The sequence below is a fragment of the Scyliorhinus torazame genome, chromosome 13, assembly GCF_047496885.1.
Source record: "Scyliorhinus torazame isolate Kashiwa2021f chromosome 13, sScyTor2.1, whole genome shotgun sequence".
In the NCBI taxonomy this organism is placed as follows: Eukaryota; Metazoa; Chordata; class Chondrichthyes; order Carcharhiniformes; family Scyliorhinidae; genus Scyliorhinus; species Scyliorhinus torazame.
This window is the reverse complement of record NC_092719.1, coordinates 227,160,470-227,178,049: the sequence shown is the minus strand read 5'-3', so window position 1 is coordinate 227,178,049 and position 17,580 is coordinate 227,160,470. Positions and strand designations below refer to the sequence as shown.

Below are 17,580 nucleotides of genomic sequence, written 5' to 3'. Positions count from 1 at the left end.
CTCAGGCTGACTGATCCGCTGGATTCCAGCACTGTTACTCTTTAATTCTCTACATTTTTGTGGCATTTAAAACTAATCAGAGTACAGCCAATCAACGCAAGTTGCTCCATTTTATTGCAGTATGTTGCCTTTCTGTGGGTTTAAATCTGGTTGAGAGCCAGGATTAAACTTGCTGGTTTAGTGGTATCAGTCAGGGCGGAGTGGGGAAGATTGCCTAAATTTTGTAAAGTGTGGGTATTTTTGAGCAGCAAAGCTCTCACTGCTTCAATGCTTTGATTTTGGGATTTTCTGGGCAGGGAGCTATGAGCAAGTTTCTCCCCACACCTTTCAGCAGGAAGCTCAGGAAAATGCTGCGTCTTTTGGTGAATTTAAAGATTTGAGCATCTGGAGTTTTGGACACGGAGTCACGTGGACCTGTAGCATTTTAGATCTTCCCAGGATCTTCTTTCAACATCACGGTCCTGTTAAACACCAACTGCAGAGGAAGAAACAGTCACAAGTCAGCTCGAGGCAGAAATTTGTACAATCCGGCAGAAGCTGGCTGATCAATAATGTGAGCACTATCTTCAACATTCACTCCCTCCACCACCGACGCACAGTGGCAGCCGTGTGTACCATCTACAAAATGCACCGCAGTAACTCACCAAGGTTCTTTAGGCAGCACCTTCCAAACACACAACTTCTACCATCTAGAAGGACAAGGGCAGCAGACCATAGAATCCCGACAGTGCAGGAGGCCATTCGGCCCATCGAGTCCGCGCTGACTCTCCAAAAGATCACTCCACCCAGGCCCACTCCCCCACCCTATCTCCGTAACCTCACCTAACCTTTGGACACTAAGGGCAATTTATCATGGCCAATCCACCTAACCTGCACATCTTTGGGCTGTGGGAGGAAACGAGAGCACCCGGAGGAAACCCACGGAGACACTGGGAGGATGTGTAAACTCCATGCAGACAGTCACCAGGGGTCGGAATCGAACCAAGGTCCCAGGCGCGGTGAGGCCGCAGTGCTAACCACTGTGCCACCAGATACCTGGGAACACCACCACCTGGAGGTTCCCCTCCAAAGTAACTCGCCATTATTATTATTATCCTGACCTGGAAGTATATTACCATTCCTTCACCGACGCTGGGTCAAAATCCTGGAACGTCTTCCCTAACAGTACTGACTGTATCTGCATCACATACGACTGCAGCAGTTCAATGGGCAGCGCGGCAGCACAGTGGTTAGCACTATCGCTTCACAGCGCCAGGGTCCCAGATTCGATTCCCGGCTTGGGTCACTGTCTGTGCAGAGTCTGCATGTTCTCCCCGTGTCTACGTGGGTTTCCTCCGGGTGCTCCGGTTTCCTCCCACAAGTCCCGAAAGACGTGCTTGTTAGGTGAATTGAACATTCTGAATTCTCCCTGTGTACCCGAACAGGCGCCGGAATGTGGCGACTAGGGGATTTTCACAGTAACTTCATTGTAGTGTTAATGTAAGCCTTCTTAAGACACTAATAAATATTATTATTATAGGGCAGCTCACCACCACCGTCTCTTGGGCAAGTAAGGCTGGCCTAGCCAGGAATGTCCACCCCCAAGAATGATTAAAAAGTCGCAGTGAATATGCCACTGGGCTGATTCCTGGGACTGCTCCTCACAAGAAGCTGAGATTGTGCTCATGAGGCGGACAGCAGACGGTCATTTTAAAATCACTGCTGAATATATAACTCCCAGTCCTACATGAAGCACTTAATTAAATAAAAGGATAGTTGTGGAGTTGCTCCTATGGGCATCTGAGCCCAGGCTGGTTTCACATGAGGTTGGGTTGTGGAGGGTGGGGAGGGAGGTGACTGCGAGGCTAGTGGTTACACTGGAATAAATACACTGTCATTTTCACCAGGCACCATGAGAGTTGAAGCTCTCCAGGTGAGCAGCATATCTGATTGGCATACAAGCTAACACTGTACCAACCTTCTGGTCAGTGCTGTCCAAATCCACGGAGTAATAGCCAATGCGCTCAAACTGAAACTTGTCAAATGGTTTGGCATTTTTGACAGATACATCCAGCATCGCATCTCCAATCACCTTCAGGGAGTCCTGGAGAGATAGAAATTACACTGAGCTAGTTTGCAATAGGTATTAAAATCAGGAAGACCTGTTTGAGAAGTAGTTTCAAAATGCATTCAAAGTATTCAGGAACAGATATGTCATCAGCTTTTACCTGGAAAGAAAATAAAGACTTGCATTTATATAGCACCGTCCCACATTCTCAGGATATCCCAAAGCACTTTATGGCCAATTAAGTATCTCTTGAAGTTTACTGTTCGAATACAGGAAATGTAGGAGCCAGTTTGTGCACAGTAAGCTCCCACAAGTGGTAATGATCTGACAATCTGCTCTGGTGCTGATTTAAGAGCCACTAAGGAGGACTCTTCAAAATAATGGCTGTGGAATCTTTGACATCCACCTGAGGGGGCACACTGGGCCACTAGTTTGCAGGCGACACAAAGGTTGGTGGAATTGCGGAGAGCGATGAGGACTGTCAGAGGATACAGCAGGATTTAGATTGTTTGGAGACTTGGGTGGAGAGATGGCAGATGGAGTTTAATCCGGACAAATGTGAGGTAATGTATTTTGGAAGGTCTAATGCAGGTAGGGAATATACAGTGAATGGTAGAACCCTCAAGAGTATTGAAAGTCAAAGAGATCTAGGAGTACAGGTCCACAGGTCACTGAAAGGGGCAACACAGGTGGAGAAGGTAGTCAAGAAGGCATACGGCATGCTTGCCTTCATTGGCCAGGGCATTGAGTATAAGAATTGGCAAGTCATGTTGCAGCTGTATAGAACCTTAGTTAGGCCACACTTGGAGTATAGTGTTCAATTCTGGTCGCCACACTACCAGAAGGATGTGGAGGCTTTAGAGAGGGTGCAGAAGAGATTTACCAGAATGTTGCCTGGTATAGAGGGCATTAGCTATGAGGAGCAGTTGAATAAACTCGGTTTGTTCTCACTGGAACGAAGGAGATTGAGGGGCGACCTGATAGACGTCTACAAAATTATGAGGGGCATAGACAGAGTGGATAGTCAGGGGCTTTTCCCCGGGGTAGTGGGGTCAATTACTAGGGGGCATAGGTTTAAGGTGAGGGAGGCAAGGTTTCGAGTAGATGTACGAGGCAAGTTTTTTTACGCAGAGGGTAGTGGGTGCCTGGAACACGCTACCGGAGGTGGTGGTGGAAGCAGGGACGATAGTGACATTTAAGGGGCATCTTGACAAATACATGAAAAGGATGGGAATAGAGGGATACGGACCCAGGAAGTGTAGAAGATTGTAGTTTAGTCGGGCAGCATGGTCGGCACGGGCTTGGAGGGCCGAAGGGCCTGTTCCTGTGCTGTACATTTCTTTGTTCTAGTTAATGTCTCACCCAAAAGACAAGTACTTGGAGATGTGTTGGTTTTTGGTGGGTGTTGGGTGGGGTTACTGGGTTATGGGGATAGGGTGGAGGTGTGGACCTTGGGTGGGGTGCTCTTTCCAGGAGCCGGTGCAGACTCGATGGGCCGAATGGCCTCCTTCTGCACTGTAAATTCTATGATTCTATGATTCTATGTGGACAAAGCACGTACAAAGGAACATGGCTTTCAACAGTTCTCGGGATAGGTCTTGAAAGAACTTGAGGGGTGATGTACGAAATGAAGCATGAAATGGGGCCTTATGGGTTGAGGTCAGGAATAAACTCGGGGCAGCCACACTGCTAGGAGTGAACTATAGACCCCCAAATAGTGGGAGTTAGAACAGCAAATAAATAGGCAGATTTCGGAGTGCACAAAACAATAGGGCAGCAAATGTTCGAGATGTCAATTACCCCAATATCAATTGGGGTATGAAGAGTGTGAAGGGCACAACATTCTGGAACTCTAACAAGCCCAAAGAGAGGGAGCACAATTCTAGACTGAGTCTTCCAGATTGAGTCTCAGGAAATGAAGCTGGGCAAGTTCATGAAGGAACAGTGGGGAACTATTTTGGAGATAGTGACCATAATACAATTAGATTGAGCATAATTATGGAAAAGGACAAAAGAGAACAGGAGTAACATTTCTAAAATGGGCGAAAGGAAAACATATTTTACAAATCTGAGAGATGAACTGGCCGAAAGGACTGGAGGCATTAGCTATGAGGGGAGGTTGGAGAAACTCTATTTGTTCTCACTGGAACGACGGAAGTTGAGGGGCGACCTGACAGAGGTCTACAAGATTATGAAGGACATGGACAGAGTGGATACTCGGAAGCTATTTCCCAGGGTGGTCTAGTCGATTACTAGGGGGCATAGGTTTAAGGTGTGAGGGGCAAAGTTTAGAGGAGATGTGCGAGGGAAGTTTTCTTTTACACCGAGGAAAGCTTAGGATTGCCACAAAACACTAAATACTGTAAAAAGCCGAGAGGTGTACAGAAAGTACAGGAGTGAAGTGAAAAAAGAAATTAGGAAAGCAAAGAGGATACGAAAAAATATTAGCAGGCAAATCAAAGAAAATCCGAAGATGTTTTATCAGTACATTAAAATCAAAATAGTAACTAAGGGTGGGGCCTCAGACGTACATGGTAACTTGTATGTTGATGTTGAAGGGCGGCACAGTGGTTAGCACCGCTGCCTCACAGCGCTAAGGACCTGGGTTCGATGCCGGCCCCGGGTCACTGTCCATGTGGAGTTTGCACATTCGCCCCGTGTCTGCGTGGGTCTCACGCCCACAACCCAAAGATGTGCAGGGTAGGTGGATTGGCCACGCTACATTGCCAGTTTCCAGTGGTGTTCCACAGGGGTCAGTGTTGATGCTCTTGCTGTTTGTTGCATATACTAATTTAGACTTAATGTGGGAGGCATGATTGGGGAATCTGAAGATGACACCAAAATTGGCCGTGTAGTTGAAATGAAATGAAATGATAGTGAGGAGGACAGCTGCTGTCAATGACTTGGTGGAGTGGACGGAAAGGTGGCTGTATAGAGTGTTATTATTATGCATCTTCTTATTTAAATCCATTGCTGATGTCATTAGCAAGTGCTGCGAAGTGATTAGTTGTTTATGTTACCTGTGTAAATTCATATCTAACTGCTGTTAGTTATAATTGTTACTGTTTTTCCGATGTTTAACTAGCTGCTCCCGTTTGAGTCCATATTGCATTTTAAACTTGCTTATTTTTATATATTAAAGATAAACTTTCACAATGCTTTTCAACAACCTTCAAGTTATCAGTGGCAAATGGAATACAATCCAGAAAGGTACGAGGTAATGCATTTGGAGAAGGCAAACAAGGAAGGGAATATGGAATAAACAGGAGGATATTGAGAGGGGTTGAAGTAGGAACACTTGGGAGTGTATGTCCACAGGACCTGAAGGACCATATGGAATGCTTTCCTTTATTGGGCAAGGTATTGAATACAAAAGCAGGGATGTAATGATGGAACTAAAATATATAAAATGATGGATAGGCCACAGCTGGGGTTTTGTGTACGGTTCTGGTCACATTACAGGAGGGACATAATTGCTCTGGAGTGTGTACAGGGGAGATTCACAAGAATGTAGCCAGGGCTTGAAAATTGCAGCTATGAGGAGAGATTGGATAGGCTGGGGTTGTTTTCCTTAGAACAGAGGTGGTGAGAGGGTGACCTAATCGAGGTGTACACAATTATGAGGGTTCGAGACAAGGTGGACAGGAATGACCTGTTTCCCCCCTAGCTGAGGGTCAGTTACCAGGAGGCAGAGATTGGAAAGTGATCGGTAAAAGGATTAGAGGGGACCCGAGGAAAACCTGTTAATCCAGTAGGTGTCTCTCATCTGATGCCGAATTGGTGGCTGAGGCAGAAATGCTCAACTCACTCAAAAGGTATCTGGATCTGCACAGGAGTGCGGTAACCTGCAAGAATGCAGGTCAGCTGCTGGAAAGTGGGATTAAAACGAGCAGCTGTTTTTCCCTCTTTCTTGGCTGCCGCAGATGGGCTTAATAGCCTCTTTCTGTACCGTAACCTTCCTATGGGTCGAAATGGAAAGTCAATCTCGGTGAAGATCATTTTCAAATACTAGATTTCAATGTAGTCTGTTCTGTGTCTCGCGCTCACTAAAATCATATCTCACTGAATCAGAGGTTGATTAAAGGTTGAATGTTAACAAATATCACCAAAACATATCAATTGATCATTCATCCCATAACTGTTTCTGGGATTCCGGTGTGAAAATGCCTTTCATGTTTTCTATGGCGTTATGATGATGGAAGAGAAGCCGTGGAATTGTACTCAGAAATATTAAGACTTTTAAACAACCGGATTTTATATTTCAAAATGGACACAATCCCGAAAATGGCTGACAATGTGCAGTTAGCCACTGACAGGAATGTCTGCAGGGGTTTCCTAATGGACAATGGAACCCCTCCCTGTTTCCAGGCAAGGTAATTCTGAAAACACCCGGACACCGATTACCATCTCCAGTGAAGACAAAGGAACATAGCGAGTATCTCAGCTCAAAGAGCCTGGGTGGAATTGCCTTGATGGGTGGCTGGATTCCAGCTTTCCTCTTGGAATACACAAAGAAGGGGTTAAGAGCTAACTGAGAAAGCTGCCCGGTGCCTGCTTGCTACCGGTCTGCCTGTGCGTGCACGTGCGTGTGTGTGTGTGCACGGTGAGGAAAAGGAACTGGATGTTTTTCCCACACTGAAGGTGTGATACGTACTGGAAACAGGCCATTTTCTGCAGGAATATCTAAAACTCTCTCTCTCTGACTGGAAATCAACCAGCCAGCAAAAAGGGATCGCAGCTGGAAACAACTGAAATCTCTCTGGCTGAAGAAACTCCTCCTCAGCTCTGTTTTAAAGGATCATCACTTCAGTCTGAGGCTGTGTCCTCTGGTTCTAGTTACTCCTACTAGTGAAAACATCCTCTTCATGTTCACTCTATCCAGCCCTCTGAATATTCTGTAAATTTCAATTAGATCCACCTCATCCTTCTAAACTCCAACGAGTACAGACCCAGAGTCCTCAGCCGCTCTTCATATCACAAGTTCTTCATTCCAGGGATCATTCTTGTCAACCTCCTCTGGACCCTTTCCAAGGCCAGCACATCCTTCCTTAGATACGGGGCCCAAAACTGCTCACAATACTCCAAATGGGGTCTGACCAGAGCCTTATACAGCCTCAGAAGTACCTTCCTGCTCTTGTATTCTGGCCCTCTAGACATGAATGCTAACATTGCATTTGCCTTCCTAACTACCGACTGAACCTGCACATTAACCTTATGAGAATCCTGAACTCGGACTCCGAAGTCAGCCTTTAGGTCTAAAGGTTTTCCCAGCACCTTTTCTCTTGTGATGGTGAATTATTTGAAGCTCCTTCCTGCTGTTCCCATCTTGACTTTCAGGTATTTCCATTATCAATTCCCCAAACTCTCTCTAGGGGATCAACAATAGCTACTCTTTACTATTTCAACACCTGTAGAAATCCTATTTATATTTTCCTAGCTAGCTTTCTCTCATACTCTTCTTTCTCCATTTCAAAACAAAAAGTCATTCTTGCTGCTTTTTAAAATTTGAGCAATCCTGTGACCAACCACAAATCCTTGCGGATTTGTAAAATATTTCCATCCATTTGATATTGTCCTGAACTTCCTTATTTAGACATAGATGATCCATCTTTCTCAGTCTTTCTTTCTCACTGGGATAAATCTTTAGAACATAGAGCAGTGCAGCACAGAACAGGCCCTCCGGCCCTCAATGTTGTGCCGAGCTTTGTCCGAAACCAAGATCAAGCTATCCCACTCCCTCTCATTCTGGTGTGCTCCATGTGCCTATCCAATAACCGCTTGAAAGTTCCTAAAGTGTCCGACTCCACTATCACAGCAGGCAGTCCATTCCACACCCTAACCACTCTCTGAGTAAAGAACCTACCTCGGACATCCCTCCTATATCTCCCACCCCGAACCTTATAGTTATGCCCCCTTGTAACAGCTCCATCCACCTGAGGAAATTGTCTCTGAACGTCCACTCTATCTATCTCCCTCAATATCTTATAAACCTCTATTAAGTCGCCTCTCATCCTCCTCCGCTCCAAAGAGAAAAGCCCTAGCTCCCTCAACCGTACTGCTTAACCACTTCCTTACCTTGCAGGTCAGCTGTTCGGGAGAGAGAGGGAGCCGGGACCTTGGAAACAGCGCGGGAGTTTGAAAAAGCGCGGGAGCTGCGAGGCAGAGGGGACAGATTAAAAGGTTGCGGCGTGGGTGAGGTAAGTATTGCTTAACCACTTCCAGTCCAGAGATGTGCAGGTTGGGTGGGGTTACAAGAATAGGACAGGGCAGTGGGGCTTGGGTAGAGGGCTCTTTGACAGTGTTGGTGCAAACTCGATGGGCTGAATGGCCTCCTTCTGCACTGTAGGGATTCTATGATTCAATAACTTCATCCTGTCTGAACCTTACATTATTTGAACAGGACAATAGCCATGGTCCACAGGTCAGTTGTTAGATACTCACTGGGTTAATATCACTCAGGAAGCCTCCGGGAACCTCACTGGGATCCTCTGGACATTTATGGAAGAAGCTACAAAACACAAAATAAAGAGAGATCAAAATTTCAGCTCCCATAGCCACCCCACCCCGAATCTGCAGCTGCCCGAAACACTCCCTGGAAAAACAGCTCCTAATGCTGCAAAAAGATTTTTCCCTACAACCCTGGAGAATCAGACTCCACCCATAATAAAAACTCAATCTTCCCTGACCCAAGACAGCCCTGGCCCAAGATTAGGGATGGTAGCTTAGTGGTAATGTTACTGTAAGAAGTCTTACAACACCAGATTGAAGTCCAACAGGTTTGTTTCGATGTCACTAGCTTTCGGAGCGCTGCTCCTTCCTCAGGTGAATGAAGGAGCAGCGCTCCGAAAACTAGTGTTTGAAACAAACCTGTTGGACTTTAACCTGGTGTTGTAAGACTTCTTACTGTGCTCACCCCAGTCCAACGCCGGCATCTCCACATTCCGAAATAAGGGCAGCGCGCGGCGCAGTGGTTAGCACTGGGACTACGGTGCTGAGGACCCGGGTTCAAACCCGGCCCCGGCTCACTGTCCGTGTGGAGTTTGCACATTCTCCCCGTGTCTGTGTGGGTTCCACCCCCACAACCCAAAGATTGTGCAGGGTAGGTGGATTGGCCACGCTGAATTGCCACTTAATTGGAAAAAATAATAATAATTGGGTACTCTAAATTTATTTTTCAAAAAACTGTCTTCTGAAATGGCCGAGTTTGGTTGTATCAAACAGTTTTGGAAAGTTTAATTAAGAACAAAACTGGAGAGACCACCTGGAAAATACCTGGGCTCAACAAAAACACACCCTACACAAGCCAAACACACCCTACACAAGCCAAACACACCCTACACAAGCCAAACACACCCTACACAAGCCGAACACACCCTACACAAGCCAAACACACCCTACACAAGCCAAACACACCCTACACAAGCCAAACACACCCTACACAAGCCAAACACACCCTACACAAGCCAAACACACCCTACACAAGCCAAACACACCCTACACAAGCCAAACACACCCTACACAAGCCAAACACACCCTACACAAGCCAAACACACCCTACACAAGCCAAACACACCCTACACAAGCCAAACACACCCTACACAAGCCAAACACACCCTACACAAGCCAAACACACCCTACACAAGCCAAACACACCCTACACAAGCCAAACACACCCTACACAAGCCAAACACACCCTACACAAGCCAAACACACCCTACACAAGCCAAACACACCCTACACAAGCCAAACACACCCTACACAAGCCAAACACACCCTACACAAGCCAAACACACCCTACACAAGCCAAACACACCCTACACAAGCCAAACACACCCTACACAAGCCAAACACACCCTACACAAGCCAAACACACCCTACACAAGCCAAACACACCCTACACAAGCCAAACACACCCTACACAAGCCAAACACACCCTACACAAGCCAAACACACCCTACACAAGCCAAACACACCCTACACAAGCCAAACACACCCTACACAAGCCAAACACACCCTACACAAGCCAAACACACCCTACACAAGCCAAACACACCCTACACAAGCCAAACACACCCTACACAAGCCAAACACACCCTACACAAGCCAAACACACCCTACACAAGCCAAACACACCCTACACAAGCCAAACACACCCTACACAAGCCAAACACACCCTACACAAGCCAATCAGGTACTTCTATTAAGAACTGGGTGCCAAAGTTGCGAGAGCTATTCAACAGTCTAGTCAGCAATAGCCTAACAGTCAATACTCACAGAATCATCCCATACCAGGGGTTGGTTTATCACACTGGGCTAAATTGCTGGCTTTTAAAGCAGACCAAGGCAGGCCAGCAGCACGGTTCAATTCCCGTACCAGCCTCCCTGAACAGGCGCCGGAATGTGGCGACTAGGGGCTTTTCACAGTAACTTCATTTGAAGCCTACTTGTGACAATAAGCGATTTTCATTTCATATCCCAGACCCCTCCATCACCACTGTGCTGTCCTATAGGCAGGACAGACCCACCAGGGGTGGCGGCACAGTGGTATACAATTGGGAGTTGCCCTGGGGATCCTCAACATTGACCTCTGACCTCAGTCATATGGCATCAGGTCAAACATGGACAAGGAAACCTCTGGCTGAATACCATCCATCCTCAAATGAATCCGTATTCCCCTATGCTGAAGACCACTTGGAAGAAGCACTGAGGGTAGCAAGGACAGAGAATATCCTCTGGGTTGGGGGTGGGGACTTCAATGTTTATCACCAAGAATGGCTCAGTACACTGCTGTTGATCAAGCTGAAGGGCACAGCTGTCAGGCTCAGCTTGCAGAAGGCAGTGAGGTAATCTACGCGAGAGAGAGAAACCGACTTGACCTTACCCTCAATAATTTACCCAATCTAGACGCATCAATTCATGACATTGATAGGAGTGACTTTCGCAGAGTCCTTATGATGATCAAGATCCACTTTCATACCCACCGTGTGCCCTGCCCAGCAGTTTACTCTCACTCATTAAAGTGAGAAAGGTTTTAGCAACAGTGCTATAACCTGCTCACCAATGTTCAGTTTGGATTCTGCAAGGAACACTCAGCTCCAGACCGTACTACAGGAAGGATGTGATTGCAGTGGAGAGGGTGCAGAGGAGATTCACCAGTATGTTGCTTGGGAAGGAGCATTTGAGCAAGGAGGAGAGGCTGGATAAACTCGGGTTGTAGAAGGTTCAGAGGGGGCCGGATTGAAGTGTGTGTGATTATAAGGAGTATGGAAATCGTAGACAGGAAGCAGCTGTCCTTAGTGGCAGGGTCAATAACAGGGGGGCATCATTTTAAGGTGAGGGGCAGGACATTTAGAAGGGATTTGAGGAAAAATGTTTTCTTCCAGAGGGTAGTGGGCGTCTGGAATGCACTGCGGTGGTGGCGGCTTGTGGGGGGGGGGGGGGGGGGGGGTCCACTGGCCATTTTTTTTGCCATTCCCTTTGGCCTAGAGATTGAGGTGATGAGCTTCCTTCTTGAACCACTGCAGTCTTCAGCTGCTCCTTCAATGACCTCCATTTCATCAGGTCAGAAATGGGAAGCTCGCAGATGACTGATTCATGATCAGCCTGTACCTGCGTACAGCAAGACCTGGACAACATCATTATTGCTAAATCCCCCATCAACATCAAGGAGTCTTGATGTCAGCAAAAGCTTCGAGAGTACATCGCGGCCACAGGCCTTGTTGTTTGATTGCTTGTTGCAGCTCTCTCAATGATGGTGGTTCATTGTGGAATCTACCACACAGGTATAGGCTGGAGAATATCAGCTGCCATTGTGGATTCCTGCTGGAGCAGTTGTTGGAAATGTTCTTTCTAGTGTTGACGAATGGCATTGTCATCTTTTGGGGGAGATGCACCACCCTGTGAGGGAAGGGGCCTGCGCAAGGGGGGGGGGGGGGGCAGCATTTATTGCCCATTCATTTGACCTTGGTCTATAGATGCTTTCAGAAAAGCTTAGCATGTCGTGATGGTCGGCAGACTGTTGGATCGTTCAGGCTCTCTCTTCCTACCCCTTGTTCTTTATCTTCCAGATTGGTTTTTGGGTTGTTGGATGCTGCCTCTTGACTTGCTACCTTGGGCTCTTCCATCAGCCAATGGAGGCGGCTTGTGTTTGCTCCAGGGGGGGGAGAATATATTTCTGCATCATTTTTGTTGATGGTCTTCGATGAAGACCATTGTCAAACCCAATGGTCTGGATACCCGAGTCCCATACAGCTGACTTTGTTTAATCCCAATGTTCTAGAATTGGCCTGAATGTGAAGATTTTTCAGACAGTTTGCGAGCTGCACTTGGAATTCCTCTCTTCGGACGGGCTGCTTTAGGATGGAGACATTGACCCTCTCCTTTTCAGACCGTGGGATGTTTGGATGCTGGGGTCACAGACATCATTTCGGTATTTTGACCTGAAAAATGGCCTAAGCCAAGAGGCACCTCGATGTAGTTTGGTATTTATCCCTCCGGCAGGGGAGGGTGTGTGTTATATTGAGGCCATGCTGAGCTCACTGTCAGCAGGAGGCACCATTTCCACTGGCTTTTCCCAGACCGGTTTCCCAATGTTTCTTCTCCAGACATTGGAGTCAGGCCAACTCTGCCAATAAAGGTCCCCAGAAGGGGCGGCACGATGGCACAGTGGTTAGCACTGCTGCCTCACAGCACCAGGGACCCAGGATCAATGCCGTCCTTGGGTCACTGTCTGTGCGGAGTCTGCACGTTCCCCCCGTGTCTGCGTGGGTTTCCTCCGGGTGCTCCGGTTTCCTCCCACAGTCCAAAGATGTGCAGGTTAGGTGGATTGGCCATGATAAATTCCCCTTGGTATCGAGGGATGTGCAGGTTAGGTTCCAGGGATAGGGTTGGGTGGATGTGGGAGGGGACATGGGTAGAGTGCTCATTCAAAGGGTCGGTGCAGACTCGATTGGCTGAATGTCCTCCTGCATTGTTGGGAGTCTATGACTCGAAGGACGATTTTTTCTTCTTTTGGGATGGTAGTGAGAACGTCATCAAGGTCACTGTCGAGCCTTTCCTCTGGAGTCCAGGATGGGGGAGTAAGTGATGACGGTGACATAGCTGTGGGTGAAGAGTCACCAGTCTTTATTTATACAGCTGGGGAGCTCTGACAGTGCGTCCAAGATCCGACTCTCGATGGCAAAACCAGCTTCTTGAGCACGAGGGTCACTGTCAGCCTTTCCTTTCCAGTAGAAGGTGTAGCCCAAGCTTGTTCCTTCTTCTGCAGGAAGGCTGGACTCACTGGGGATGGAGATGTCAATTTGGAGTCTTGGTAACTGAGGCAATACGACAGCAGTTCTTCTTTCTGGATGGTCACTCACGAGATTATCAGTGTTCGAACATTTCAAGTTTCAAAGTCTAAAGTACTCGGTCTTTGGCCACGAAGATGGTAATCCTGCAGGATGTGGCTCTCTAGCCAGGAGTGGGACCGCCTACATTTCGGGTCCTTTTCCAGCCCCCTCCCCATTTGGAGTGAGCAGCGGTTATCCTGAAGTGGACTGCTCAGTCACAGGGGCAGCTGCCCAAAGACACCGCTGTTCCTAAACAGGTGCCCAATGAGCTTCATCCACCTGTCGCTAGCATGCATATACTTGAGCAGGGACGCTGAGGTTCACAGCCTTGTTCCCGTCATCAACTCCCCAACGCCACAAGACTTGGCAAATGGATCCTGGTAGAATTGTGTGTGCGGCTTTATTTAATGTTGGGGGCGTTGCCCACGCAATCCAGGCAGGTGCTGGTCAGACTTTGTTGATGTGCTAACCACGATGACTCGGGACACCTTGCTGTGCAACTTTCTTCCACCGTTGCTGCCAGTGAGACGCCGAGCATTCCTTCGCCTGTTCAGCTGTTCAGGAGTTTTTGTATCGTACATTGTCTGGCACCTCCCCATCTTGGCTTGCCCTTCTAGGAGCAAGAACGGCATCACTCAAGGGATCATCAGAGTACATAAGCCTCTCCACCACATCAAGGTGACGATCCACAAAGGAACTTTTAGGGGTACAGAAATAAAAAAGGTAATGGAATGCTAGTCTGTATTTCAATGGAATAGGGAGTGATGCAATTGTACAGAGCCTTGTTCACACATCACCCAGAAAGCTATGTTCAAGTTTTGATACTGCACCTTACGAGGGAGGGGCACATTGGCCCTGGAGGGGGAGGTGGGTGAAGCCAGATCTTTCACTGAAGAGTCTTTATAGAGTCATAGAATCAGAAATATGCAGTACAAGGTCAGTCAGGTGCATATCCAAGTCGTTTTTAAAGAGTCATTATGGCACAGAAGTCCATTCTGCCTCTGTACAACAATCCAGTGTCCATTCTGCCTCTGTACAGCAATCCAGTGACCATTCTGCCTCTGTACAGCAATCCAGTGTCCATTCTGCCCCTCTGTACAGCAATCCAGTGTCCATTCTGCCTCTGTACACCAATCCAGTGTCCATTCAGCCCCTCGGTACAGCAATCCAGTGTCCATTCTGCCTCTGTACACCAATCCAGTGTCCATTCAGCCCCTCTGTACATCAATCCAGTGTCCATTCAGCCCCTCGGTACAGCAATCCAGTGTCCATTCTGCCTCTGTACAGCAATCCAGTGACCATTCTGCCTCGGTACAGCAATCCAGTGTCCATTCTGCCCCTCGGTACAGCAATCCAGTGTCCATTCTGCCTCGGTACAGCAATCCAGTGTCCATTCTGCCCCTCAGTACAGCAATCCAGTGACCATTCTGCCTCGGTACAGCAATCCAGTGTCCATTCTGCCCCTCGGTACAGCAATCCAGTGTCCATTCTGCCCCTCGGTACAGCAACCCAGTGTCCATTCTGCCTCTGTACAGCAATCCAGTGTCCATTCTGCCTCTGTACAGCAATCCAGTGTCCATTCTGCCTCTGTACAGCAATCCAGTGTCCATTCTGCCTCTGTACAGCAATCCAGTGTCCATTCTGCCTCTGTACACCAATCCAGTGTCCATTCTGCCTCTGTACAGCAATCCAGTGTCCATTCTGCCTCTGTACAGCAATCCAGTGTCCATTCTGCCTCTGTACACCAATCCAGTGTCCATTCTGCCCCTCTGTACAACAATCCAGTGACCATTCTGCCTCGGTACAGCAATCCAGTGTCCATTCTGCCTCTGTACAGCAATCCAGTGTCCATTCTGCCTCTGTACAGCAATCCAGTGTCCATTCTGCCTCTGTACACCAATCCAGTGTCCATTCTGCCTCTGTACAGCAATCCAGTGTCCATTCTGCCTCTGTACAGCAATCCAGTGTCCATTCTGCCTCTGTACAGCAATCCAGTGTCCATTCTGCCTCTGTACAGCAATCCAGTGTCCATTCTGCCCCTCGGTACAGCAATCCAGTGACCATTCTGCCTCGGTACAGCAATCCAGTGTCCATTCTGCCCCTCGGTACAGCAATCCAGTGTCCATTCTGCCTCGGTACAGCAATCCAGTGTCCATTCTGCCCCTCGGTACAGCAATCCAGTGTCCATTCTGCCTCTGTACACCAATCCAGTGTCCATTCTGCCCCTTTGTACAGCAATCCAGTGTCCATTCTGCCCCTCTGTACAACAATCCAGTGTCCTTTCTGCCTCTGTACAGCAATCCAGTGTCCATTCTGCCCCTCGGTACAGCAATCCAGTGACCGTTCTGCCTCGGTACAGCAATCCAGTGGCCATTCTGCCCCTCGGTACAGCAATCCAGTGACCATTCTGCCTCGGTACAGCAATCCAGTGTCCATTCTGCCTCGGTACAGCAATCCAGTGTCCATTCTGCCCCTCGGTACAGCAACCCAGTGTCCATTCTGCCCCTCGGTACAACAATCCAGTGTCCATTCTGCCCCTCGGTACAGCAATCCAGTAACCATACTGCCTCTGTACAACAATCCAGTGACCATTCTGCCCCTCTGTACAGCAATCCAGTGACCATTCTGCCAATGTACAACAATCCAGTGACCATTCTGCCCCTCGGTACAGCAATCCAGTGTCCATTCTGCCCCTCGGTACAGCAATCCAGTGACCATTCTGCCTCTGTACAGCAATCCAGTGACCATTCTGCCTCTGTACAGCAATCCAGTGTCCATTCTGCCCCTCTGTACAGCAATCCAGTGACCATTCTGCCTCTGTACAGCAATCCAGTGACCATTCTGCCTCTGTACAACAATCCAGTGACCATTCTGCCTCTGTACAGCAATCCAGTGTCCATTCTGCCCCTCTGTACAGCAATCCAGTGTCCATTCTGCCCCTCGGTACAGCAATCCAGTGACCATTCTGCCTCTGTACAACAATCCAGTGTCCATTCTGCCCCTCTGTACAGCAATCCAGTGTCCATTCTGCCCCTTCAATTTCCTTCTGAAAGCGATTGAGTACTCTAGGTCTGTACTCGTTGGGAGTTTAATAATAACAATAATAATAATAATCGCTTATTGTCACAAGTAGGCTTCAATGAAGTTACTGTGAAAAGCCCCTAGTCGCCACATTCCAGCACCTGTTTGGGGAGGCTGGTACGGGATGAGGGGGATCTTATTGAAACTTACAGGATACTGCGAGGCCTGGTAGAGTGGACATGGAGAGGATGTTTCCACTTGTAGGAAAAACTAGAAGCAGAGGACACCATCTCAGACTAAAGGGACGATCCTTTAAAACAGAGATGAGGAGGAATTTCTTCAGCCAGAGGGTGGTGAATCTGTGGAACTCTTTGCCACAGAAGGCTGTGGAGGCCAAATCACTGAGTGTCTTTAAGACAGAGATAGATAGGTTCTTGATCAATAAGGGGATCAGGGGTTACGGGGAGAAGGCAGGAGAATGGGGATGAGAAAATATCAGCCATGATTGAATGGCGGAGCAGACTCGATGGGCCGAGTGGCCTAATTCTGCTCCTATGTCTTATGGAAATCTCGGATTGTCTCCTTCCCTCACCCTCGTGGGCAGCAGGTTGTGAGCCAGTGCCATTCGCTGCATTGAAAAATTCTTCCTCACATCCCCCCTGCCTCTTGCCCAAAACAAGGGTGCACAAACTTAAAATTAGAGTCAGGCCGTTCAAGGGTGATGTTGCAGAGAGTCGTGGAGATCTGGAACAATCTCCCCCAAAAGCACCTGGATGCATCCATCATTATTGTTGGATATGTGCATCGAGAGATCCGGAGCAAAGAAGGCTGGACAGAGCAGAGGTGCAAACGAGACAGGAAGGTGTGAATGGTGGAGCAAGCTTGAAAAGCTGGATGGCCTCCCTCTCTTCCTGTGTTTCTATATTTTATAGTATTTGCCAACACTGGCAAATTACCACCGTACTCCATTTGCTATCCTCCAGAAGACTGGAGGATAGCAAATGTTGTCCCCTTGTTCAAGAAGGGGAGTAGAGATAACCCCGGTAACTATAGACCAGTGAGCCTTACTTCTGTTGTGGGAAAAATCTTGGAAAGGTTTATAAGAGATAGGGTGTATAATCATCTGGAAAGGAATAATTTGATTAGAGATAGTCAACACAGTTTTGTGAAGGGTAGGTCGTG

The 17,580-nt window shown here is 47.9% G+C and overlaps 1 protein-coding gene across 4 annotated transcripts in view; it reads right to left on the bottom strand.

Moving 5' to 3' along the window:
- Window positions 1-97: 97 nt before the first annotated feature.
- Window positions 98-17,580, bottom strand: part of qars1 (glutaminyl-tRNA synthetase 1) — a 120,441-nt gene continuing 102,958 nt past the window's right edge. For all 4 annotated transcript variants that reach the window (XM_072473119.1, XM_072473121.1, XM_072473120.1 and 1 more), the window contains exons 22-24: window positions 8,489-8,555; window positions 1,958-2,083; window positions 98-475 (exon numbers count right to left, since the gene is read on the bottom strand). In XM_072473119.1, the coding sequence (XP_072329220.1) occupies window positions 425-475; window positions 1,958-2,083; window positions 8,489-8,555 (244 nt within the window). In that variant the 3' untranslated portion in view covers window positions 98-424. The remainder of the gene's footprint in view (window positions 476-1,957; window positions 2,084-8,488; window positions 8,556-17,580) is intronic.